The sequence below is a fragment of the Eublepharis macularius genome, chromosome 4 (assembly GCF_028583425.1).
Source record: "Eublepharis macularius isolate TG4126 chromosome 4, MPM_Emac_v1.0, whole genome shotgun sequence".
Lineage (NCBI taxonomy): Eukaryota > Metazoa > Chordata > Lepidosauria > Squamata > Eublepharidae > Eublepharis > Eublepharis macularius.
Genome location: NC_072793.1, coordinates 140,702,264 through 140,727,666, shown reverse-complemented (window position 1 = coordinate 140,727,666; position 25,403 = coordinate 140,702,264). Strand labels below are relative to the sequence as shown.

Here is a 25,403-nt window from a genome sequence, read left to right as displayed (position 1 = left end):
AAGCTCCCATGATTCCTAGTAATAGTGCATACCTTTAACTCCATAATCTATAATACTACAAAATGCAGCTCTAATTTTTTCCCCCAAAACACAAGTGGACTATCAGCAAGGGTCCGACTGTGTTATTCCTAATTACCTTTTTTTCACTCTTGATCCTGTTGCTCTCATAATTAGTTACCTGGGGCTGCAATCCAATTTGAAGTGATGACAAGAAAGTGATCCATGAAAAAGTAATAAGTTAAATCCAATTTCAGCCTTCCTCTAATTAAATGCACATGGAACTAATGACTCAAACCCTACCATTTCAGTGATAATGGTAATTAGCGAGGTGGGAGTCACTCTCTTTTTCAACACTGTAGGTGTAAACCACAAGGTAAAATGGCAGGAGCACTCTTAATTACATATGTCATTTTGTCAGCAATTTACACATTTCTGACCAGTCAAGTATGTTTCATTTTTTCTTCTTCCATAATGTTTTTTAACATACACAGAGACATGTTCAGGCACATTGTTTAGTTCTGCAACCCCTACAAACACAGTATGCCTGGAAATCATCACAAAAATAACAATAAAATAAATATTTTTACCCTTAAATGGGGGGAAATGAAGTCAAAGAAAAGTATGAAAGATTAAACATTACTGGTCTTTAGAGATCCGTACATCCTGTATAAATAAACGAATCACCAATTCTGGGCATGCTTTCTCAGAGCACTGGCTCATGCAGGAACTCAACAGGTAGCCTCCTCTGAAGGCAAGTAATTCTGTTGACACTCTGCATCAGATGTAACTGATTCATTTAATGACATCCTATACAAAGAAAAAGCAGGATCAATCACTCCTCCTTAAGAGGAAGCTAATACACTTATAGCAGTAATTTAAGCAGCAACACAATCGCAGCTTCCTTTTGGGTGAGAGCTCTGAAGCTCATAGGGACATAACTTATTACAGCACTCTAGTATGTCCTGGAACACAGTTTTGGAATGACTGCCCTTGAATAATTAGGCTTGAGAAAAGAATCTTGTTGCCACTGCTCCTTATTTTTGTCTGTCTGTCTCACATACATCCCTAACCAAGTCTAATATGCCCCAATCCTTGACTTTAGTTAAATCCTTTTATAGGCCCATGAGGGCTGTAGAGCCCTGTAAATGGTACAGTGTCCAGTCCCTTAACACTACAACAGGATGCTGTGGTATGGTACTGGTGGTCAAAAGAGAATAAAGAAAACTTGTACCTCCTCCTGACTGGTTGATTTCCTATGGACTAAGTTTGGGCAGCACTGAATAATAACAAAGAGAATGTTGTTTCTTTCTTACCAACCCATATCAGTTAGAAATGTTAGGTCATACTTAAACATATTGGAGTCTTATTTAATTTATGTATGAAACAGGAACAATAATTTCAACCTAAAAAAATTTCACAAGGATCTATGAACAATTACTTTGTACAGATCAAATACAATTCTTTCATTGACAACTCCAAATAAGTGCTGGGTACATGTTTCATTGTTTAGTGGACGATGACATGAAACAATCTGGGAATCTCTGTCTTGTTTGGTATACCTCTTGGCTGCTAAAATGAACATGGTTACTAAGAAAGTGGAATCTATGCAAACAGGAAAAAAACGGAGAACCCCTTGAGGGTCAGGTTGTGAGGAATCTCTCTCTTTCCCTCTCTCCCTCTCTTTCCTGAACTGACGTAATAATAACAATTGTCCGGGGTCTGGGTCCCAGCCCCCAGACTTGACAGGAGGGAGCAGTGGGAGGCAACCGGGAGGTAGTGGCCCTACCACCCCAGCCAGCAACCAGGTCCAGAACCTGCCCACTCCAGGGGGAAGAGGCGAAAGGCCCAAGCCTCAGAGGGCTGGGGGGAGTAGGGGGAGACCAGCCAGTCCCACCCTCCAGGGGGAACAGAGGGGGCTAAGCAGGACAGAGGCAAAGGGCCAAGGCAGGCGGGACAGGGACCCAGCAACAGCCCAAACAGAGCCCTTACCTGCCAAGGAGGAGAAGCAGCCACTACAGCCCAGAGCCACACCCTGGCTAGAGGACAGCAGCCTGGCTCAGGAGGTGCTAGGAGCCAAGCCCCTCCAGGTGGAGCTGCCACAGGCATTCTGGGGGAGGAGATGGGTAGCCCCGCCCAGCATCAATGAGCAGGCAACCCAGAAGCTCGCAAGCAAGGCCAGGCGTGCTCAGCAGCACAGAAGCCGGCTGGGGCAGCTCCTCGTGAGCAAGGCCAGGTATGCTCAGCAACACAGAAGCCGGCTGGGGCAGTTCCTCGTGAGCAAGGCCAAGGAGCCCTCAGCTGGGGATGGCTCGCATTCAACCCCACACTGCCAGCAAGGCAAGGAAGCCAAGAAGGGATTAGTGGTAGGAGGGAAACACCTGAGGGAATGCACAGCTGGGCCAAGTCAGGAGAGGGAATAAGCCTAGAAGGAGGGAGGGGCGGGGAAAGGAAACCCTGTATAAGGTGGCTAGGAAGAGCTCTGAGATGGTGGGTGTGAGTAAGGAGTGATGGTGTGGAGTGAGAGCAGAGCAGTGCAAGAGTGGAGGCTTGGAGGAGATGATGGAGGGCGCAGAGGGTAAGCAGGCCAGGTTGAGCAGGCCAACGAGTGGACTGAGAAGGAGTCTGGGTGATGTATTCTGCCCCTCCTTCCACAGAGCAGGGTCCTGCAGTATCCCTGGTGCCCCTCTGATGTCAGGACTGGCCCAGCTGGGGCCCTGCCCAGCGGCGGCAGCGACAAGCCCTGACAACAATAACAACTATGCTTACATGTGGTGAATTTACTAAACACATTCATGCTTTTAGTAAATTTGATGTAGCCTGTTTTGTGTATGGTGCCTATCTAGTATCTGCATTATATTGTACTGATTTTAAATACAGGTTTTAGAAAATTGTTGATTATTTTAATGTTTGTTGTTAGCCACCTTGAGCCTGTTCATGGGGAGGGTGAGGTAGAAATGTGAGATATAAATATAAATAGATAAATGTTAGATAAAAGTCAATGTTATTGTTTTCCCCCACAATAAAGCTGGGGAGCTGAGACTGAGAGGAATGGCTTCTCCAAGGCCAGCTGCAAAGCTTATGACAGTATTGGGATTCGAACCAGCAGAGTGCTGATTTAAGCCTGACCACTTAACCACTATGCTAATGTTTACACTCTTATTAATAGTTAATATTACTATTTTATTTATTATTTTTTTAATTTGCATTATTTAAGTTTGCCTTGAGACTCAAGGCAGGATACACAGTATGCTTCAATACGATCAACAGCTGGGATATTCAATAAATGACACAACAGGGTATAGATTGCAGAAATTTGAAGCAATGTTGAAATAAAACATAAGCAATTTGGTTTGACACAATAAATGACAATTTATTCTGCTTGCGGGGAGAATGGAATATAAACTGAATAAAATAAAATAAATAAAAAAATAGAATTACAGTCTTTATTGAAGCATCTCTTTCCTTACAGTACAATACAGTGTACAATACAGTGTGAAAGAAAAAAAAAAGACCTACTAAAAATTCTACATTTATTCAATCCACTCAGCATTTGACAGTACATTTAATTTCTACATATCCTGTTCATTTATCTTTTTACCATGAAATTAATACAATAACCCAAATTACTATAACAAAAGCAAAAGCTATAGGTGCAACTAAAAGAGACTAACAGCTCAATCCTAAGAAGGGGGGGAGTGCATAGGGAGAGAATCAAGGCTTACATGGGCGTTAAGTGGCTCCTACATGGGTGCAAATGCCCTTCCACCAGCGGTGGCATGAGGCGTGCTACCGCCGCCAGGACACCGCTAGCGGGAACGCTTGGCGGGCGGACGGAGGCGGAGAAGCAGCACAGGGCCCCGTGCCGGTGCAGGAGGGGGCAGGGCGGAGGGTGGGGCCAGAGTTAGTTTGCTCCCTAAGCCCCGCCAGGCACGGGAACACCTACAGCGGTGCAAAAGAGCTAAGCCACAGAAAAAGGCGGCGTAGCCCATAGAGGCCCATTTCTGGGGAAAGCTTGGCCCCCTCTCCAAGTGCCCAGCCCCGCCACCACGGCCTGAAGGAGCATAGGATGGGAACTACCATGGGGACCAATCTGCGTCCACTTCCGGGGCAGATGAGCCCCCCTCCCCGCACCCAATCACCTGCTCAGGCACTCTTAAAACATCCGGTTGCATGTCTCATGACCTCAGGCGAGTGAGCACGCAGCCAAAGGCTCCTCCCTTCGGACTTCTGCCATGGGTACTTTGAGCACGAGGCGGGAGGGTACACATGGTGGTGGGCACTGAGTGCACCTTAGGGATTTTGCAAGAAAAGTGGGAGAACTTTGCACTTGTTCAAGGGAAGAAGGGCAAAGTCCAGAATGTCTGGCTAACTAACAATAACCACTCATGTTTCCTTGCAGGTTATCTGACTCTGAAGTTCCATCTCAGTTAAGGAGCGAGGTAGCACTTACCGGTAAGAAGGAGATGGGATGGTGGCTAAGCCAGCTCACTGATTTGTGCTGGCTGCCCCATTACCTGAACTCACCTGACCGCTAGCCTTGGTGGGGGAGAGGATGGTGGCGGCAGCCCCTGCCTGCCCCAGAGGCAGATCCCCAGAAAACTACTCTTGACCTGGTGTTTGTAACTACCTGCTCACTTTCTCCCTTAAAGGTAAAATCACCCCAAGGCAGAGCACTTCCTCGCCAGAGGGTCTTGCACCAGCTGGTTGCGAGCTGCACCTATGGAGCTCCCACTACTATGTGCATCTTCTCAGATGTTGGACTGTGGGCATTGGCTTGGCTGAGTTACTTGCTGCACATCTGCGTCTTTCCCTTGTAGGCACGTCGTGACCCATCCGGGAGACAACCAAGCATGTCTGCTTCAGCCCCCTCCCTAATCCTCTGTGACTGTCATTCAGATCCAGCCCAGGAAGCAATATCTCAAGGCAGTCAGCATCTCCGCCCCACCTCTGGGAGCGCAGAATGAGGGCTGCTGAAAATGCGTTGGCTACCAAGGGACAGTGGCACTTTTCCCAGTTTAATAAAACGTGTTGAAAAACAACAAACTTCTGTGTTTGCATGCCTGACTGACATTGTCATTAGCAACCTCTCTCAACACCCTGTCACACATGTCCACTTACACATCCCCACAAATGTATCAAGCAGCACCCCGTCCAGCCTCTCTGCCCCCTTCCTCCCCTCAATGTAACTTCAGGCAGAGGGGTGGGAATTGAACTGTGGCCCATGAATGTCTGTGTGGGGGGGGGGGGGAGGCGCTGAGGACTTTCATTCTCTGATAGTCTGAGCTGCTGGCGTCTGATAAGCCAGGAAGATGGTCGTTGCAGGTGAAAGCTGCTGCCAGGGGGTGGGGGATGTGTTTGCTGAAGCAGGGATGGACTTGGCGTAGGGAGGGTCTGTCAGTTCAATCTCCCCAGTACTGGGACATGGCTGTCAAGATCCTGCCCCCATTCTCGCTTTGTAGAGATGCGGTGATGTGTTCAAGTTGCACAGCAGCAAGTCTGAGCACGCTTTTCATTCCCCTCATTTCCAAATGGCCTCCCATGTGGTTCCCAATGGGCGTTCCTGTCACTCATTGATGGCCCCACCTCCCCCCACATGCTTCTCTGGAACCTGGGGACTACTTAGGGTTGCCAGTCTCCAGGTGGTATCTAGAGATCTCCCAGAATTACAACTGATCTCCAGGCAACAGAGATCAGCTCCCTACTATCTGACCCTACTTTTCAGGGAGGGGGAACCTTTTTTCTTTTGGTGGTGGCAGCAGAGGTGGGTATTTGCAGGAGCACCAAGCTGCAGCCACCAGCCTGGCCCTCCCCATTGGCTGTGCCACTGGTTGCCCCTCGCCTGAATGTCAGGGGAGGGTGTGGCCATTGGCTGGTGTGAGTGAGGTTGTCAGGGGAACGGTGGGCGGCCCTCCCGGGGCCACTGCATCTCACTTTGCCACGCTCAGGTGCTGGTGGGACTATCCTGCAAAAGTCCATAGGGAGCTGTGCAGCGGTGCCCCATTTACACCGGCACATGAGTGATGATGCTGCCTGGGGGGTTAGGATTGGGCTGCCCAACCAAGAATTCATTAGAAGATATTTGTGTTAGCTCATAGCCTCTAAGATTCAAACTCAAGGTTGAAGAAGGGAGCTCTGACTCTCAAAAGCTTACTCTCTGAAAATAGTATTGGTCTTTAAGGTGCCACTGGACTCAAATCCTGCTAATTTACCAACATGGCTACCCACCTAACACTAGCCTCTAAGATTCAATATCAGCACAAGGACATTTCTTGCACCTAGAGTTTGTGAGGGAACCCAATCCTAGCACTGCCACAACAGCAGCCAATGAGCCAACAGTGCAGCAGTGGCAGTGACAGCCATCAATTTAGTTGGGTCAGTGCAACTGTGTTGTACAAGGGCAGCCAAGTACTGGAAAAAATGGGGTGCATGGCCCCTTTCAGCCTCTTTCAATAGCATCCTAGGAATTCACCTGGCCCATAGGATTTTCAGTGGTCAGTGAACATGTGTGCTACTGTTCTGAACATATAGTAAGGGTAGAAATGGTCTAATATGGTCGATGCAACTGGTACATTTTCCCTTACTTGTTTGGTGTAGTGGTGTAGTTTTCCCTTACTGGTTTGGTGTAGTGGTTAAGAGCGCGGGACTCTATCTGGAGAACCGGGTTTGATTCCTCACTCCTCTACTTGAAGCCAGCTGGGTGACCTTGGGTGAGTCACAGCTTCTAGCTCTCTCAGCCCCACCCACCTCACAGGGTGTTTTTGTTGTGCGGATAATGATAACATACTTTGTAAACTGCTCTGAGCGGGTGTTAAGTCATCCTGAAGGGCGGTATATGAATTGAAAGTTTTTGTTGTTATTATTATTACTTACTAGCTACAGAATGCCATTACAGCCACAGCAGCACAAGCACAAGCAGCACAAACCATTGAACTGTCATGACACAAATGGATGAACCGGATGTGGCTATAAACAAGTTCTCAAAACATCTTTATAAGAAATGTAATTTATGTTTGGAATATATGTTACTACTTTTCCTCTCCTACTCTCACAGTTCATGTAAGACTGAATAATAAACGCGATGTTCATATGATCCAATCTTACAAACAAAGATACTTCAAGATGCTACTATGGACTTTTGGAAAGTATTTTCAACCTTGATATCCCACTTTCTTTTGAGCTCAGCATACAACATTTTAAAAGCAAATTTAAATGCTGCCAAAATACACTTGCAGTTTTATTTTCTTGAGAAAAAAATGTGTCTCTTGACTTGCTTCCAATTTATAAATTCATGCCAACAAGTAAAGAACAGAAAAAAGTTAGTACCAAAAGTCAGTGATAAAAATTGTATTTTGTAATCAATGGCAGATCTACTCTAGGCATAAACATCCTGGCCAGGTAAAGATAATAAATTTCCAGAGCTAATCCAGCCCATTTTGTATTACGAAATAAAAGTTGACATCAGCGGCAAATATTTGTACCCAACTACTTTAATCTTGATGCTCTACTCATTTTATTTTTGGAGTTTTTATATTTTTATGGTCTTCCAATTTCTGGCTATTAAAATCCATTCTTTAAACTTTCAAATGTCTTTTGTTTGTAGTATTAGGCTGTGAAGGCAGAGACCCCTGCCAAATAAAAGACAAGGTTGTATACAAACTAGACTTTAAAATGTGAGTCACAGCATTTGTATTTGGAAGATTAAAAAATAATAGCAGTAGACCACATCTCAGACAAATGCTTATACACAAACATATGAAATATGCTGGAACAAGTCTCTAAAATTAGCTGTCAAGGTCAAGAGGTAACAAAAGACATTCTTCTGGAAGAAGATTCAACTAGATTGTGCTCTTCTGTCAAAGTCTAGGGACATAAGTCAACACAAAAAGGCCAAGACTGATGCATGTAAGCCATCTTCATTCTTCTTTGTTCATGAGTTGCTAAGATTGTGAGAAATCATCACATTTTCTACTTTTGTCCATAGCCATATCCTAGCTACTACTAAATTAGACTGACTGAGACTCACTTAGCAATATCCTTTAGTGACCATAAATTGTCTGTATAATTCAACATCTCTATCATGTTGGTCCAACCTCCTTGGTTATCAGCTTACAACTGCTAGGGCAGGAAGATCCAAAACATGGCATTCTAGATTAACATTCTCTTTCTCTCTCCACATTTCAAGCAAAAAGGCTTTAGATAAAGCAAGTCTTTTGGGAGGGGGGGATTTTGAATATAACACCCCCCCCCTCAAGTTAGGAAACACAACAAAAAAATGGCACATATAGGCCTAAAGTCTTAGTATGAATCTTAAAGACTAGAATCTAAAATAGCAGAAAGATTGCTGTAGTAATTGGTGAAAAATGCTGCCTGCAAAGTTTATTTACAAAGCTTTAAAAAATCAATTTGGAACCATTGGCATTATTTACTTTTTAAAAACATGACGAGGAACTCAGTTCACTGGTAAAGCACTAGGAGAATCTAGTTTTTATATAGGTAAGAATAATCGCAAAACATCACACTGAATTCAGGTGGAATATAACAACTGATTGTTGATAAAAGTGAGGTGAACAATTCTATTCAGTTCTCTATATTGGCAAATGGGATGAAAATGCGTCTGTGTAAATTTGTATTTTTCCTTAATGATTATTCCTCTGGTAAGTTTAAACTACACATCTCTATTGTGGCACTGGGCTCACACTGTCTGCTATATCCAAGAGTAGGTTTAAGGATGCAAAAGCTCAAGGAGCAATGGGGTGGGGGGAGAATGGGCAGTCATTTGAATCAAGTGAGTGACAGGTTGGACCAGCTCTCTGTATACATTAATAAATTAGAATTTTAATTGTGTCTCTGACTGCTACAGCAGCTTCAATACTTTAATACGTACCAACAATTGGCTATGTTGTGGAATCTGCAACGTGGCCCTCACTGTTGACCTCTGAAACGCAATTCCCAGTCTGACTACGGAAACTGTTTGGTTTGATCCTTTCAACTTATTTGAATCTTGACAAATAAGCTCACAGCTGAAAGGTCAACACAGTCATATTTCATCCTCTGGAGCAATTCTTAAGACATCTGCACAACAAAGCACTTCTTCTGGTACCTGACACTAGGCCTTGCCAGCACAATATCTCATTAAAAATTTCCCCAGTAGAAGAGTCTATTAAAAGGCAAATGGATTGACCAATATCTATATTATTTTTTAAAGTTTTGGCAAAACAGCATGGATTCAGCATTCTATTCTTTCACAATAATCTTTTGAAATATGTACTTGCTCAGAGATGACACAGTTTCTCTCTTCTCAAAGAACAGCAATTTATAACAAACAAAAAGGTGGGGCACCAAATGATTGAGCAAGATTGTGTAACTTAGGAGTCACTCCAGTAAATCTTCACTGTTCTGTGATCAAGATACAACAATCTAATCTGTCAAACTCATTGTCCTCATCTGTATAACTGGAATGAAATGGGTGGTGATTTGAATATTGATATTCAAAAAGAACTTGTGAGGAAAGTGTGAATACAAGTTACAATGAAATACAACACATCTGGATGCGAAATTCAAACAATGTCCCTTGCTTTTTTCTGAACACAATTCTCACCAAATCTACTAGAAAATAGTCAAAGGTATGCACAGTGTTTTAAGAAGAATCTCTTTAAACTGTAGAAATTTCTCCCATTGCTAGATGCGCTTTGAGAACTACTGTGGATAAAAATTCGTACACAAAAGCTAAAAATCAACCAATGAGTGCATTTACTACATTATGTATACAACAAATGGGCAAAAGTAACTTAAACAGCAACACTCCACTAGTACTAAAATGACCTAGGTTGATCTAGGCAAATCACTATCACCATAGTTGTATGAGTTAACACTGAACAGTCATAGCTCTGTTCAAACTGTAAACCAAATCTATAATTCCTTGGAAATAACATTTAGCAAATCTACATCACGTTTGATACAAGTGTTCCACAGTGGTTAGAACTTCAGATTTGGACTAGGGAAAGGGATACCAGCTTCAAATCTTCACTCAGCTCACTGGTGACCTTGGGCAAAGCACACTCTATCAGCCTTCCCTAAACTACAGGGGTTTTTGTAAGGATAAAATGAGCAAGGAAGAACCAAGTATTCCCACACTCCAGAAGGACAGGGGCAAACAAATCTGAGTTAGCTAGCTAGATAAATGTAGCACTAAAAACAACGTATAGATTTCCTTGCAAAGTTAGCAGATAAAGAAGATAAAATCTCATATCCAGGTTTCTTGACATGCCAAAAATCAATTGTGCTGGTGCAACATCTTTTCACCAAAAGCTTTAAAAATTACATAAGGTTGCATCCATGCATTTTTTATATAATTCACAGTTTTTCCCCCAGCAACACTAGTTTAACTAACCCTAAATTCTGAGTTTTCAAAATACCCCTTATTTCTAGGAATAGACCTTTCCCCTAGAAATCTGTTATTTACCATCCAACAAATGTCCCTTATTTCAGACATCACAGACTCACAGCATATATAATGGGAGCCTTCATCTCAGAAATAGCTCTTCCTCTCCCTGACAGTCATGAGTCATGATGACCTCCCTTCCCAATCACAGCTATACTATGCATTTATGTTATTGAAGCAATCAGCAAAGAAATGTTTCTACCATGACTGACAGCAAACAAGGCCAAACTACTGATGCCACTGGTAACAATCTAGAGTGTGTTTAAAAATCCATTTTCCATCTCAACAGTTATACTCCATCTCAACAGTCCTATACTAGGACTATTAATATCCATCCTAACAATCCATCCTATTAACTCCCATAAGGGACAATTATGAGTGTCCTTAGTCTTCCAAACAATTAAAAAATCCTTCTGGTTAGACTCAGTTATCAAGTGAACGCAGCGAAACTTTTCATTCAATTCTCTTCGTGTCCCACACACATTTTGTCCCCACCATAGCATTTTTGGCAGTACCTTTTTTGTCACCATCTGAAAAGCTGGCTGAATACAAGCCATTGTATAAATAATGTACTGAAATGCATTTTATACATTTATCACTATGTTTACAAAAAAAAAACCCTATTGAATATGCTCTCTCATTCTTTACTTAATTTATGCATTTCATTGTCTACATTATTAAAATTAGTAGAAATATATTTCAACTTTTTGTTATCATTTCTTACCTGAAGGGATGGCTGTTTGTCATTCCTCTTGGGAGATTTTAGCCCACTAATTTGTTGTTGCTGTTGTTGTTGCTGCTGCTGCTGTAAGAGAAGCTGCCTTGCTACCTGAAGAGCCTAGAAGAAAAGAATGATAGAAATAAGTTTCATCTAGGTGTAATTACTTGAAGTATTGTATACTTTCTCAGAGGCATAATCACCAAAGAATCCCTAGAAGCATTTGATAGTCACTGCACTAGTATGGCTGCCACAAGAATATCAGCATTTAACAAAGAGAAGAATATCAAAGCCTCTCAAATTTCACATGGCAATAGTGACCATTCATAGTATCATCTTACTCAGCACACAAGGGATGCCAAATTAGTTTTAGTTGATGGATTGTACTGACAAATGGTTATCACTGCTACCTCTATGGATTCACTGTTCCATCCTCATCCTGAGAAAATCTGGACAAACCTTCTCAGCAGAGGGGGTGGGGGGAATCACCAGAATCTGTACAAGCAATACTACATTTCATGTAGTTTCTGTGGCAGGAATGGGCATTAGCTAGTAAGAATGCTGCCTTGTTTTAATCTAATTAGTAAAAATATGGACAATGGCGAGCATCCTAGGCTTCACCTTATAGGAAAAGAACAACATTTGCTACAGTAAGACACTTGCTAATTTTTTCCTATAGCTTCCTGATGAAAATACGCATACCAGAATGTAATATATATGCCCTCTTCAGATGTTACTTTCCTTCCTAGCCCTCTTCCCACAGCATTCGGGGGCAGTGCTCTTTTGCTAGCTCCATCCAAGCCATGATGTTCTTCATACTGTCCTCACTAGAGGAAGAAGTGAACATCCGAATAAGAAGATCCTGTCAGTACTGAAACACAAGGATCTCATTTTCACTGACAAAGTAAACTGCCTTTAAGTTATTGTATGTGCTTGTCACACCCCACTCCACCCACAGAAACCAAATGAAATGATTAGCCTCATGGTCTCACTTCACATATTATGATTTGAAGGCTTGTGGAGAATTATGGTAAAATGTGCTGAACATGGCCTTGCTTTTTCAGTGTCTGGATCAAGACTCAGATTGCTCTTAAAGCACTAGATAATGGTCCTTTCATACGGGCTCATTAACCCACTTTAACACATCTTAAGGATAAAATGCTGTCCTCCTATAGTTAATGAATTTTTAATCTGGATTTTCTAAAACCTATTTTGATTCAGTTTTTCCCCCTCTGTTTTTTGTTTTGTTTTTGCTGTGCTTTGTTATTTTAAAGCATACAGCTTTTCTGATCAGACCAAAAGTTTATCAGTCTCCAACAATGGCCTGTAAGATACATTCAAATAAAATGGATAGCCATCTCTCATAGTCTGAGGAACTCCTCTGAATATTAAATACCCATTTTAAGCTATCCTTACTAACAGTTATCCTGAAAGCTATCTCATGGTCTGGTCATCACAACATCTCATCATGATAAATGCTTTAACTTCATCACGTATTTGTGTGTGTGTGTGTGTGTGTGTAAATATCAGCTTCCTGCAAAAAGAAACTAATGGAAAACACATACTTGTGCTAAAAAGCCCAAAGGAGATGCCCCTTTCAAACAATGTGACACCCTTGGCTGTATGGTATAGCCGAAAATAGCATTCCAACTATACTGCAACTCAACTAAAGGGTGGTTAGGAAATAGAAATCGAGTAGCCTTATAAAACATCCAGTAATGGCTGGATCTGGGGTACTATAAAAAAGAAAGCTACAAAATGAGAACTGGTGGTGGCAATACCAGAGCTGGAAATACATTTGGAATTGTTGAGGAGATAGCTGGGTGACATATACATAAGCCTGGGGGGGGGTAGAACAAAGAGATGCACAGCATGTTTTACCCACCCAGCTCACTCTGAGAAGCCTGAAGCACTCACCAACATTTCAGATGAAAAAGGAGAAAAGCCTGCCTGTAGGAGCCAGAAGCAAATTAATGTCTGCAGGAGGACAGCTGGAAGCTTAGATGCCTCAAGGAGTTGCCTCTTACTTGCTGCCTCATTGGAGGATTCACCATAGCTGGACTCAAGGGTTTCCTTGTCTCCTTGGAGACGTTCAGTACATGCGTAGGTGTTAACAGTGGGAAGAGTGAAGACTTCATTAATGTAAAACAAGAAAGAAATAGTCCCTGTGCAAGATGCCTATCACGGAAGGAGGGAGTGAGGCATCCACACTTCCTTCTGCATATGTTCACTAAGATATTTAGCAAACGCCGATTACACGGCAAACTTGAATTAATTGAGGGGGCCATTGACAAGTCAGGAAGCATTAATCCCTCAGAAAGCAGGAAAAGGTCTGGTTATTGGGTGGGGGTGGGATACGGCAAGCGAAGCAAACCGGTGATTTTGTTTGGAGCTGATGGCATTTAACAAAGGCCCAGAATATTAATCTACTGTGATAAGAAGGGAGACATCATAAAACATCCAACTATGAGACCCTTCCAACACAGAAAGACCTGTTAGCTGAAACACCATCATCGTCATCATTAACTCTTGTAGTTACATTTCCTATAACTTGTACTGTCAATTAAGGATCCCATGGACAAATGTTCAATGCTGCACAGCTCTTTGGCATAGTCAATCCTTGCTCTAAGCAGCAATTAGGGTTTTTTTCCTCTGGTCCAGCATAATATCTTCAGAACACTTTCAGCGGAAAAGAAGAAGGGTTGATATCTCAGAAAAGATTCTGAGGGCGCTGCATGCACCGGACAATGTATAGCAAGATTCAATTTGTACATCAGTTAAAAGTGTAGTTGATTACATTGGTTTAAATAATGGCAAAACTCTCAAGTACTTACTATCATTAATTGGCATGTGGCTACAGGCTAAGTGTTAAACAGTGGTAACTATTATTACTGTGCCTGTGTCTCTCCTAGTCTCCTCCCCCTTTTCAGCTTCCAATAACAGATGTAGGTTGCCTCTGCTCTTAAGGCAAGGCAAACCATGAATGAGCCCTACAGTAAGAGGGACCACCACCAGCAGTGGCTAATGTGACTCTATCTCCTCTCTTATTTCTCTCTCTCCCAGCGGGGCTAAAACCTTCACTTCCTTTATCTCCTCCTTGTTGAAAAGGGAATTGTCCTCATGAGCAACACAAGTGAAGAAAAAGAGGAAAGCAGCTACAAGATATAATACACAACTCAAAGGTGGGAAAGAACAACATGTGGAAATTAGAGCTCAGGCCAGAAGAACAGCTTTTAAACACTTCAAGGGTGTGAAGACAGCAACTGTTTAATTTCAAAAGTCTGAGGCACAGAAATCTAGTCTAGTCTTCGGCTCTGTTCAGATATTGTGTGAAATCATGGTTTAATTAAACTAAATACAGTTTGGATTTGGCAGTACAATATCTGAAGTTGGTTTATTAACCACAGTAAGCCTTTATTTTGCCCCTGCTACACACAGTAACCTCAAGTTCCTAATTGAAGAAAAGCAGTATAAAAATTGAATAAATAAACAATAGATCTTTTCACGTTACAGCAAATGCACATATATCCTGCATGTACATGCATACATGTGTTTGTAATAAAGATGCAAGTTCATTTTAAAAATGAAACCAATGATCAATAGCTGAAAAAGTGGGGTTAAAACACATGTTCAGCTGTACATGCACTGAACATAACATGAGAGTTAGCACACTTATAAAGAAAAATCAGTGTACAGGTTTTATATTCATTTGCTGTACTTTTTAACAGGGCTGAAGAAAGCAAAGAATTTGTACAGGCAAACTAGGATATGAGTGATGGTCTCTATCACAAACTATCCACAGTTAACACAACAATGCTACTAAGTGATGTCTCAACTGAACCTTTAACTTGGAAAGTTTTGTAGCAATTCTACTCATATGGAACTTACCTGTGGCTGCACTTTGGCAAAGGTAAAAACAGTGAGTACTTCTACAGATAAAAACCAGTAAGCATTGGATCGAATTAAGACAGTCAAGAGAACCACAGCAAAGGGACTTTATCAATTTCTTTGCTGTATTCTGTTTAACAAGATCCAACACTGTGTCCAGCTGTACAATCTATTCAGCAGTTTGGAGTCACTTTGTCTTCCTCTAATTTTTTCCAAGACTCTCTTTTCACTTCTAACCTGAGATCAACCCTGCTTGCCCTGCAATTCTGAAAGCTAATCAGCAGTCATTGCTCCTCTGGAGCTGAAAAATAAACTGGTGCTGAAAAGAAAGCAAGATGGCTAACATCGGAGGAGAAGGGCTTGCCTTTTCCTTTCTTCTTTGCCTTCTGTAAGACTATTAAGAATTCTTTCGTGAAATTAGTTGGCTGGTCTCCATTCAGCCTCAATGGACACACTAGGCTTTATAAAACTGGCACTTGTAGTTTAATCCAGACTGACAATGCTGCTAGAGAGAGGCCCAGAACTCACCAAACCCTAACATCTCTGCAACGTTTCCAAACTGCAACCGTTCTAGTATTAAGGAGAGAATTTCAGGTCATATTGCACAACTTTCAAGATGGCTACTTAAAAAAAGATACCGAGTCGGATTCAAGCAGCCTTTCTGCTGCTGAAAAAGTAAGGAGGGGTTCTCTTTGTCACCTCCTCCCCGCCAAAGCTATGCTGAGAACCATGGGACCAGCATATAAAATTTCATGTGGGATAGAGGCTATTGTAAGGAGGGGAAATGGATGATACTTAGTCAAAAAGATGGTTGGATTCAACCCCATTAATTTGATGGGTTAAAAATATTTCTAATAAACTTCAAGATCACAAACAAGATGGCATATGAATAAAGCATCCTGTGTAAAATATTGGAAAACTTGCTGCAGCAATTTTTTAATAAGCAAATTTATCAGGACAGCAGTGACTTCTATAAAGACTACATCCTTTCTTCTCAACACAGAAAGCACCGCAACCTTCCTTTACTATCAACATCTTGTATCATTGCAAAACTCCTGCAATGACAACCCTTCTTTATGCTGTTAGTCCCCATCTAATAAATGGCAAGACATGGTGGAGAGAAAAGCTTCTCCAGACAGCCTGGGAACCGACTTACTATAAGAGGCTTAAAGTACATGCACCCAAACATACATAGTCTCCCTTCTTCACAACTGACCTGAGACTCTGTTGCTAGAATAGTATCCAGTGCTACAGGTTAGCTTACAAAAAGAGGCAAGGCAGGTATGTCTGAGATCATAGAATCATAGAGTTGGAAGGGGCCATACAGACCATCTAATCCAACCCCCTGCCCAGTGCAGGATCAGCCTAAAGCATCTCTGACAAGTATTCATCCCGCCTCTTGAAAACTGCTCACCACCTCCCTAGGCAGCTGATTCCACTTTTGAACTACTCTGACCGTGAAAAAGTTTTTCCTAATATCCAGCTGGTACCTTTGTGCATGTAATTTAAGCCCATTGCTTCGGGTCCTACCCTCTGGGGCCAACTGGAACAGCTCCTTGCCCTCCGCCAAATGACAGCCTTTCAAATATTTAAAGAGAGCAATCATGTCCCCCCTCAACTTCCTCTTCTCCAAACTAAACATTCTCAAGGCCCTCAGCCTTTCCTCGTATGGCTCAGTCTCCAGACCCCTGATCATCCTTGTCACTCTCCTCTGCACCCTCTCGATTTTGTCCACATCCTTTTTGAAGTGAGGCCTTCAGAACTGCACACAATACTTCAGGTGTGGCCTGACCAAGGCAGTATAGAGAGGGGCTATGACCTCCTGCGATTTCGACGCTATGGCCCCTTTGATACAACCCAAGATTGAATTAGCCTTTTTTGCCGCCGCATCACACTGACTGCTCATATTTAGTTTACAGTCCACTCTTACCCCAAGATCCCTTTCGCATATACTACTGCTCAGAAGTGTATCCCCCATCCAGTATTTGTGCTTCCCATTTTTGTGGCCCAGATGTAATACTGTGCACTTGTCTTTGTTGAATTGCATCCTATTCACAGCTGCCCACTTCTCCAGAGTATTCAGGTCTTGTTGATATACTGACATTGTGAGCCAGTCTGGTGTAGTGGTTAGAATGTCAGATTAGGATCTGTGAGATCCAAGTTCAAATCCTCACTCTACCATGGAAGCTTGCTGGGTACACTTGGGCTAATCACTCTTGGTCAGTGTAACCTACTTCATAAGTTTTGTTGTGACAGATATAATGAAAGAGAGGAAAATGATGTAAGCCACTTTAAGTCCCATTATGGAGAAAGACAGAATACAAATGAAGTAAATAGATATCAACTACTTTAATATGGGCTATTTTCAGAGGATCCATGCCAATAGTTGGGGTCTGATCACATGTGAGGACTAGAAAACTTTTCCTTCCGTCTCCCACTTATAGGAGAAGTCTCAATGTGTACACAGGCAAAGCTCAGTCTCTTTTTTAATTGATAAAGACACTTTTGGTACTGAAACCAAAAGGATTACATGGAGAAAAAACCCAGCTGGTTCAAAAGTGGTGTCTTTGAAAACTTTTACTGTTGGAGGCAGTTGGTGGATAAGAAGACAAAAACATCCTGTACTATTAAAACTTCACGAAGCATATGAGGTTGGCCACTTTCAGAAACAGGAGATGGGACTGAACAGAGCACTTGTCTGAGGTCACATTCATAAATATCCCAACTTCAGAATCCCTCCATGAGATCCACAGAGAGTATCACAGAAGACTCTAAAAAGGTGAAACGTCCCCTCCCTCTTTTACTCTAAAGTCAGCTCATCAACACAACCTGTGTCACTCCCCACAATCTGACATCATGACCTTTACCCTAGATAACGTAACTGAGGTAAATCAGTCAGTTATTTAATATTACATAAGGTGGACTGAATACATGCATTGAAACTGACGGGCAATTCCAAGACACAACGGAAGATTCTGAAAGCAAGTCCGTCTATTACATTTATCTCTATCCACCCAATGTGAAACTCCTTTCATGTGAATGTCAGTTTGTTCTAAGTCAGTGAATCAACCAAAAACACAAACAATATCTCCTTAAGGACTAGGCCAAATTAACACACACACACTTTCATTCTTGATAGCAATTTAGTTCATAGGGTTTTTCCTCTCAGAAGAACTACTTAGTATTCTCCTGAGCTATTATTAAGGAACAGCACACTACACACAATGAGATTCACAGGAACTGTGTTAAAAGAGAGGGGTGCCTGTAATAGATTTAACATGGTTGCAAGCTCCACACGCGCACTGCAAACACTTAGCAGCCGATAGGGGTGACAGAATAACTGCGCTGTCAATATTTTGCTCAGAAGTCAGCATCCATCCTTCCACGAGATTGCAAGTACTTCTCATTTAGGCAAGCACCTAACTGATGTGTTAAAAAGGAAAAGACGACAATATTTTGCATGAAGGTAGAGGCAGACACGACTGCAATAAATCCAGCCCAAGCGGTTGGCAATGTTATCTATGGAAACATTCCACTGGAAGAGTATACAAAGCAGCAGATTAATTTTCGGCTCACAGCCATGTGAGTTTTCAGAAAGTAGAAGCTACTGAACACACAAAAAAGCGTTGACTCGAATCTTTATTATTTTTTTTCAATTTATTATGACACATAATTTCCACTTATTAATCTTAAAAAACCCAATGCTTTTATTATTTTCCACCTATCTTTTATTAAGCCACAAAGAAAACAGAGATTGGTCACATCACATGTTTATTTGCTTGAGCTACTCCCTTTCCCTTCTGATAAATAATCAAGCCTGCCATCCAGAAAAAACAAAATCAGTGAGCTGGGAAATCTGATGGTCATCAAACAGACTGAGATACCAAGAAAGGCAACAGACCACTGTTCCCACAGTCAGTTGTGCTTCCCTACACCTCCCCTAACATCTGAGTAAATAACTTTAGTCAGTCTTTCCATTTTCCCAATACCATTACTGTTAAACAAATTGTCCTTAAGGCAGTGGCAAACACTACTTCAAACTTTTGAAAATTATACAAGGAGTAAATGCACAAATGTTTAAATACACATAGATTCTTAAAAATACAGTTACTGGCAGTTTGTCAGAATAAAAAGCTTGATTTGACTGTCTTTCTCAAGGGTCCCACATCGTTTTAAACGTCTAATGGATCTCATATAATTTTAAAAAAACCTCCTTGAAGATGCTTTTTCAGACTATGCATTTTCTATTTCCTCTTATTCTTTAAGGCTATAACATGACTACTTCAAAGAATTGGACAGAAAGTTACGTCTCGATGTTGATGGACTTTCCTAGAGGGTAAAGTAAGAGGCCAACAAACACAGCACAGTATATTTAAGCCACAATAACAAAAAAAAAAAAAGAGAGGAAGAAATGACACACCTGTTATAATGCAAGCTACAGATATCATTTGGCACTATCTCTGAACACTGTCAGGCGCCACAGATGTAACAGAGTCCAAAAATCTGCAGAGAAGTCCCTGACATTAAAATTAACAGCCGCTCTCAAAACGTAAGCCTGCTTGCCTTTTCTTCCCCCCCCTTTCTTCTTGTAGTATCAGAAGTCTAGACAACAGTCATATGAATGAGAGAACAGTCAGGCTTCTCGGCAGCCTGATTTTTATTAGCATTAGATCTGTACAAACATCAACAAGACCATTTCACAAACGGAAAGACAATCAGAATGCAAACATTTTGGCACATGCAAAAGGCAGACGTTTCTGAATATGCAGAGCCATATCCAAGCCCACCCCCTTATTGGCTGCTGTTACTTCTAAACTTCAGACAATCGCAGTCATACGCACAAATGTACTATGATCTTACACATCTTCTAAGAGAAAGTCATCCCCCATCACACGACTAATAACACAGGGTCTCCTGCGCTATATGCTTGAAAGCAACAGAGGACCCGAAAAGAAATTCAAAAGTTACTGGAAACCAGATTGATTTCATCTTGTTTCCTTGCCCAACAAGGCAGTAAACAACATGAATCATCTTATTTTGCTGTAGAGCCTCAGCAATTAAATTTTCCTACAGCAAAAGAATGCATCTGCAAGCAAGATACCAAGTTAAAAGTTCACTATGGCTACACGTGCCTGCCTACCCCCTTCCCCCCAAAAACGTTTAAATGGAGAATATGGGAAGTTTAACAAAGCAAACCCCTTACTGCCTCTAGTTTTCCGTCTTCTTGCTGAAGATGTGTTCTGGCTGTTTCTCTGAAGCAGGGGGTTGAAGAATGGCAAAAAGATGTTTGAATAAACAGGAAGTGCTACGCAGCTGAAGCACACACTGAAGGGAAAACACACTGGAGCACTGCCCTTTGTAGGCAACAACGGGAGGCTTGCCTCCACAGTAGCAACGTCTGCTTTTATGAAATGACAAAGAAACCACAAGAATTTAAGCAATCCCACCCCCACCCCCCTACAAAAGCTGAAAGATCAGCTGGAGATTGCAGGTAATTTCAAAGTTGTGCTTAACACTCCAAAAAAAATTATATTAATTCTACCCTATTAAAGCAGCTGGCCCATACGCCAAAAAAAAAAAAGGCTATAAGTAGATAAAACTGTGGCAAACATGTCTCAACAATGCAGCTAGGCAAATTCTTTATTTGTACATAGTTCTGGAAAGCTTGTTTTTCAAACTCTTCATGGTACCCATCCACTTATGTCAATAAATGTCTGTTAAGGTTGGCCAGATTTCAGAACGAATATTCAAATTCCTTCATAATGCTTCCCCCGCCCAATTAAAATAAATTGGACTGTTGAATCTAAGATGTTAGGAGTGTGTGCATTCAATATATCCCAGCAGATGTATTCTCTTTTTTGCATTCTCCTTTCAATCACTAAAACAAAGTACCTATTTAAGTCTAGATGACTAAGTAAACCATCTCCCCTTCCACACATTTCCTCCCTCCCCCCCTTTTCCCAGCCTCAATTATCAAAGTCCTGTCTTCTGACATATAGGAGGAATGACAGAGATATCGTCAAGAAAAGTAAACTGGGGTTGGCACTTGAAGGCAGCTTGGAAAGAGATGAACAGTCAAACAGCCATATTCAATAACAGCAGGTTAAAAAAAAAAAGAGGGTTCCTTCAGAAAATGTATTGCTGTTTTGGCAATGTACTACAGCCACTGATATTTGTTATTTAGCATGTCGTCTCGGACTGTCTGTCATTCTGGGCGCTAATGCTCAGCTGAAATAACTCATTGGGAGCTGTCAGTGGGATGTTTACACAGGACCCAATCTTTTCTTCATACAAGGAAATTTTTTTACACTGGAATTCATCTTCTTTTGATCTCACATTCAAAGCAACAGCAGCTTGATAGACATGCAAGTCTGAAAGCAAATCCAGACGCTGGAGATAAACCGCCAGAGTATGACAGGCAGGAGCATCTAAAGCTTATAAAAATGAAGAGAACAGCATGTCGTCTGAGTATTACAATAGCAGAAATCAAGAGACGTATTAGGTGGAACTGATCAGCCACAAAAACCGTTCAAAAGGCAGATCATAGAAACAGAAAGATGAGGCTTTGGGATGGGGGGAAGAGCAAACGGGAAAGATCTGCTTTAAAGAGGCATCCCCTTTCCTTTAAGTACCACATGATTTTTCTGCTCCCAACATGGAAATATGGTGGGAAACTGAGGGCTTCTTGTAAAGGACCTTTTTCTAAACTCAGCAATTTTTACCCCTCAGCTCACCATCTAATTAATTAGGCTTCTAAATTATGTAGGCTAAACAATTTTTTTTTAAAAGAACAGGAAGTTTGGCACCTCCCTCTTCTGCTGTAGATGCTCCTGAATGGTTATCTAAAGGAACTGTGATCCAAAACATAGGTAAGCATCCTTCAGTACCCAGTGATTCCACTGGGACTTAAAGCACACTCATCTGTCTGTGGATTGCACCCTGTATACGGTAGTCAACAGTGGTGAAGTATTGCTAGAACTCATTAATTGTGAAATTACTTGGAAATGTTACCTATTTATGTTTCCTGGCCCTTAAGAGCTCTGCTTCTTCAAAACAGTTTGGCAATCTGATTAGCTGCTGGGTTCTCTCTAAATTGCTAAAAAAAAAAAAAAAAGCTCCTAGTTTGTTAGGAGATATTACTTAAATTGGACTATCCCCGAGACAGTTAAATACCAGAAGAGAAAACATTTATGTGGAAATGATCACTAAAATTTTCTGGAGGAAAACCCATACATTTTTAATTCCTCCCCCCCTCCCCATAAGCCTCTTACTTTAATTGAAGTTGGTGAATATAATGAAAAAGTAATTCTCAAACAATTTTGTACTTAGAGATGTTTGTTAACAAACACTGAATGAGAAGGCAGTGGTTCGGCTAAAGGGCAGCAGAATTCCACATTATAATTTAGCCTGTGGTTATTTCTGATTAAGAACACCCTCCAGGACAGCAAAAGCAAGATCTTCTTTTGCAGCAGGCATAGCTTTTAAAATTAGCCTCTTCTGCATAATAAGCCAACAGGGAAAGCTGTGAATTTAAACCTGTATTAGAACAATGTAAAGTACTGTAGTTGCTTACCTTACATTTTCTGGGGAGAAATATCAAAGTCTCCCCCCCCCCTATTCTTGACCCCCCCCCACATGGGAAATATTAAAATTGGGAGAGAATGCATCATGGGTGCTAAAACTGTTATAATAAAGTCACCTTCTGTCATGCTTATGTAGCTGTCTAATGAGCTAAAGGCTGATTATTTATCTTTAAACTGTAGTAGTTTAATCTATTAAGGTCACCACGAATCTGCTTCAACCTTTTTTTTTTCCAAAACAGCTTTCAATACATGCTGCTAGAAATCATGGAACCTGGGGCTGGATGTCATTGGAACTGATGCCTTTACCTGAAGGAGCTAGCTGTGCAATGTAAACAATGTGCATAAATCCTCCTGTAAATTAGAAGCAAACTAAGGCCTTCATGCTGTGAACTGTGTCAGTAAATAAGACCAATATAACATCATTCCAAATAAATAAATAAATATCACTGTAAAGCCATGTTGCTATCCTTATTTTCTCAAATGTGTGATTGAGAACAGATTACTCTTCTCGGTAAGAATGATTTTGTCCAACTGCATTATTATGTAGCGGACAAAAAGAAAAGAATGGTGACCACTAGTATTCCCTAGATACTTCAGTTTCTTTTCTTTTCTTTTCTTTTTACACTCAGCCTTCTTGTGGACTTGAATGTCACCATGGACCTTGAATGTGAAATAGCTTCAAGCTAATTGCTCTAATTGCTTGAAGATGTGCAGGCAGGTGAAACCTGATCCCCTGGCCACTGTAGAGACCAGGAACAACACAGGGATGTTTACATAGTGGGTTTGAATGTAATAGACAGTAGAGCTAGGTTTTTTAAGCTAGCACAAACATAGCTAGTAGGTGACCTCTTAGTATAGCCTTCCTTTTAAAAAAGAAAACTGCAATTTCCTTTTGTTAAAAAGGCAACATTCTAAATACCAAGGTTACCTGTGTGTTTTTGGAAGCAACACAGGATGAATTCCGATCTCTACAAAAGCCAAAAAAAGGCAGCGTATGCATCAGGGATGTATGCAATATAAAAAAGTTGTCATTTGAATTTTGAATGAAATATTTTTCCACACAGGTCTTTCCAGTTAGCCTAGGAAGTATCACACACACCTTCCCTGGAAACATCAGCGGATAGCTCTACGTATTTGGCTCCTATTCTGTGGAGAACATAAGATTATCTGCTTACTTCCTGTGATTAAGATCCCTGGTACTTGATCGCAGTATACGCTCAGGTATTTTTAATTGTTTGGGTTTTGTTGTGGAAGAGAAAAAAATGAGTAACCCTGGTTTGAAAAGACTGATCCTGTCTGGCAAATTGGGTTTTCCAAAATAGATGCCTGACAACTGTGTGTGTAAGTAATGTGCTATATAGTTAGAGATGGGCACGAACCGAAAAAAAACCGAACATGATGTTTGTTGTTTGTTGCCATCCACGAACAGGGACTCATAAGCATTTACGAACATGACCTGTTCACGAACATGTTCATAGTTGGATGTTCGTGGGGATCTGCAGGCTCTCCTCCAGCCATCATCCAAGTTTGGTCAAGATCCCTACTGCACTACTCCCAGAAACCTGACCTAAGCAGGCACCAGGAAAAGTACCAATAATAAATAATAGCTTGGCCCCAGAGCCTGGCAGCAGCCCTGGAACCTGAAGGGGTAGATCCCTATCCCACCACACACAAAGAAAATTCAATCTCCAATGCACTCTCCCTGTCTCTATCAAAATGCCAACAGTAGCTGTCTCTCCCTCTCCACTGTCTGCAAAGACTGAAAGCCAGAGCTGGGAGCCCTCCTCCTCCCCCCTGGTCTTTGCTCTCTTGTAACAAATTTGGAGCTCCACACTTGGAAGGAAGACCTGCCTATCCAGCTAAATTGGGCTTAGATTGGGGTTTCCAGGGCAACAGTAGGAATTCAGACAGAGTTCAGACAATCCCTGCCTATGTTGCCAAGGGAATTGATTGCAGGTGCTAGCCTGTCTGGCTTGACGAACAGCAACAAATGAAGCTTGCAACGAACACCTGTCCATTTAGAATAGGGCCTCACAAATAGCTTGTTCTTGAACAGCAGATTGGGCTGTTCGTGGCTTTTTTTTTGTTCATATTGCTGTTCGTGCCCACCTCTATATCAAGTTAATTCCAACTTATGGTGAACCTATAAATTAATGACTTTCAAAACATCAACTTTCAAAACATCCTATCCCTAACAGCTTTGCTCAGGTCTTACAAACTGAAGGATATGGTTTCCTATCCATCTCATGTTGGGTCTTCCTCTTTTCCTACTACGGCCAACTTTTCCTAGCATTATTGTCTTTTCCTATGAGTCTTCTTATGATGTGACCAACATATGATTGCTTCAGTTCAGATATTTTAGCTTCTAGGGAGAATTCAGGTTTTACTTGATCTAGAACCTACTGATTTCTCTTTTTGGTATTCTGTAGTAGCTATAAAACTTTCTTCCAATACCACATTTCAAATGAATAAATTTTCTTGTTGTCTGCTTTCTTCCTTGTCCAATTTTCATATCCATACATAGTAATGGGGAATACTGTGGTATGAATTATTTTGATCTTTGTTTCCAGCTACACTTCCTGAATCCTTACACTTGGGGATCTTTTCTAGTTCCTGCATGGCTGCTCTTCCAAGTCTCAGTCTCCTTCCTATTTCTTTGTTGCAATCTTTTGATTGATGAGTGAGCAAGGAAGGAATAGAAAATCTTTAACTATTTCAATTTCTTCATCTACCTTAAAGTTGTGTAATTCCTCATTAGTTATTAGTTTTGTTT

At 41.4% G+C, this 25,403-nt stretch overlaps 1 protein-coding gene across 5 annotated transcripts in view; it reads right to left on the bottom strand.

Moving 5' to 3' along the window:
- The window catches only part of FOXP1 (forkhead box P1), a 714,752-nt gene that overhangs the window by 196,388 nt on the left and 492,961 nt on the right, over window positions 1-25,403 (bottom strand). For all 5 annotated transcript variants that reach the window (XM_054975302.1, XM_054975305.1, XM_054975306.1 and 2 more), the window contains one exon: window positions 11,166-11,279. In XM_054975302.1, coding sequence (XP_054831277.1) covers window positions 11,166-11,279 — 114 coding nt within the window. The remainder of the gene's footprint in view (window positions 1-11,165; window positions 11,280-25,403) is intronic.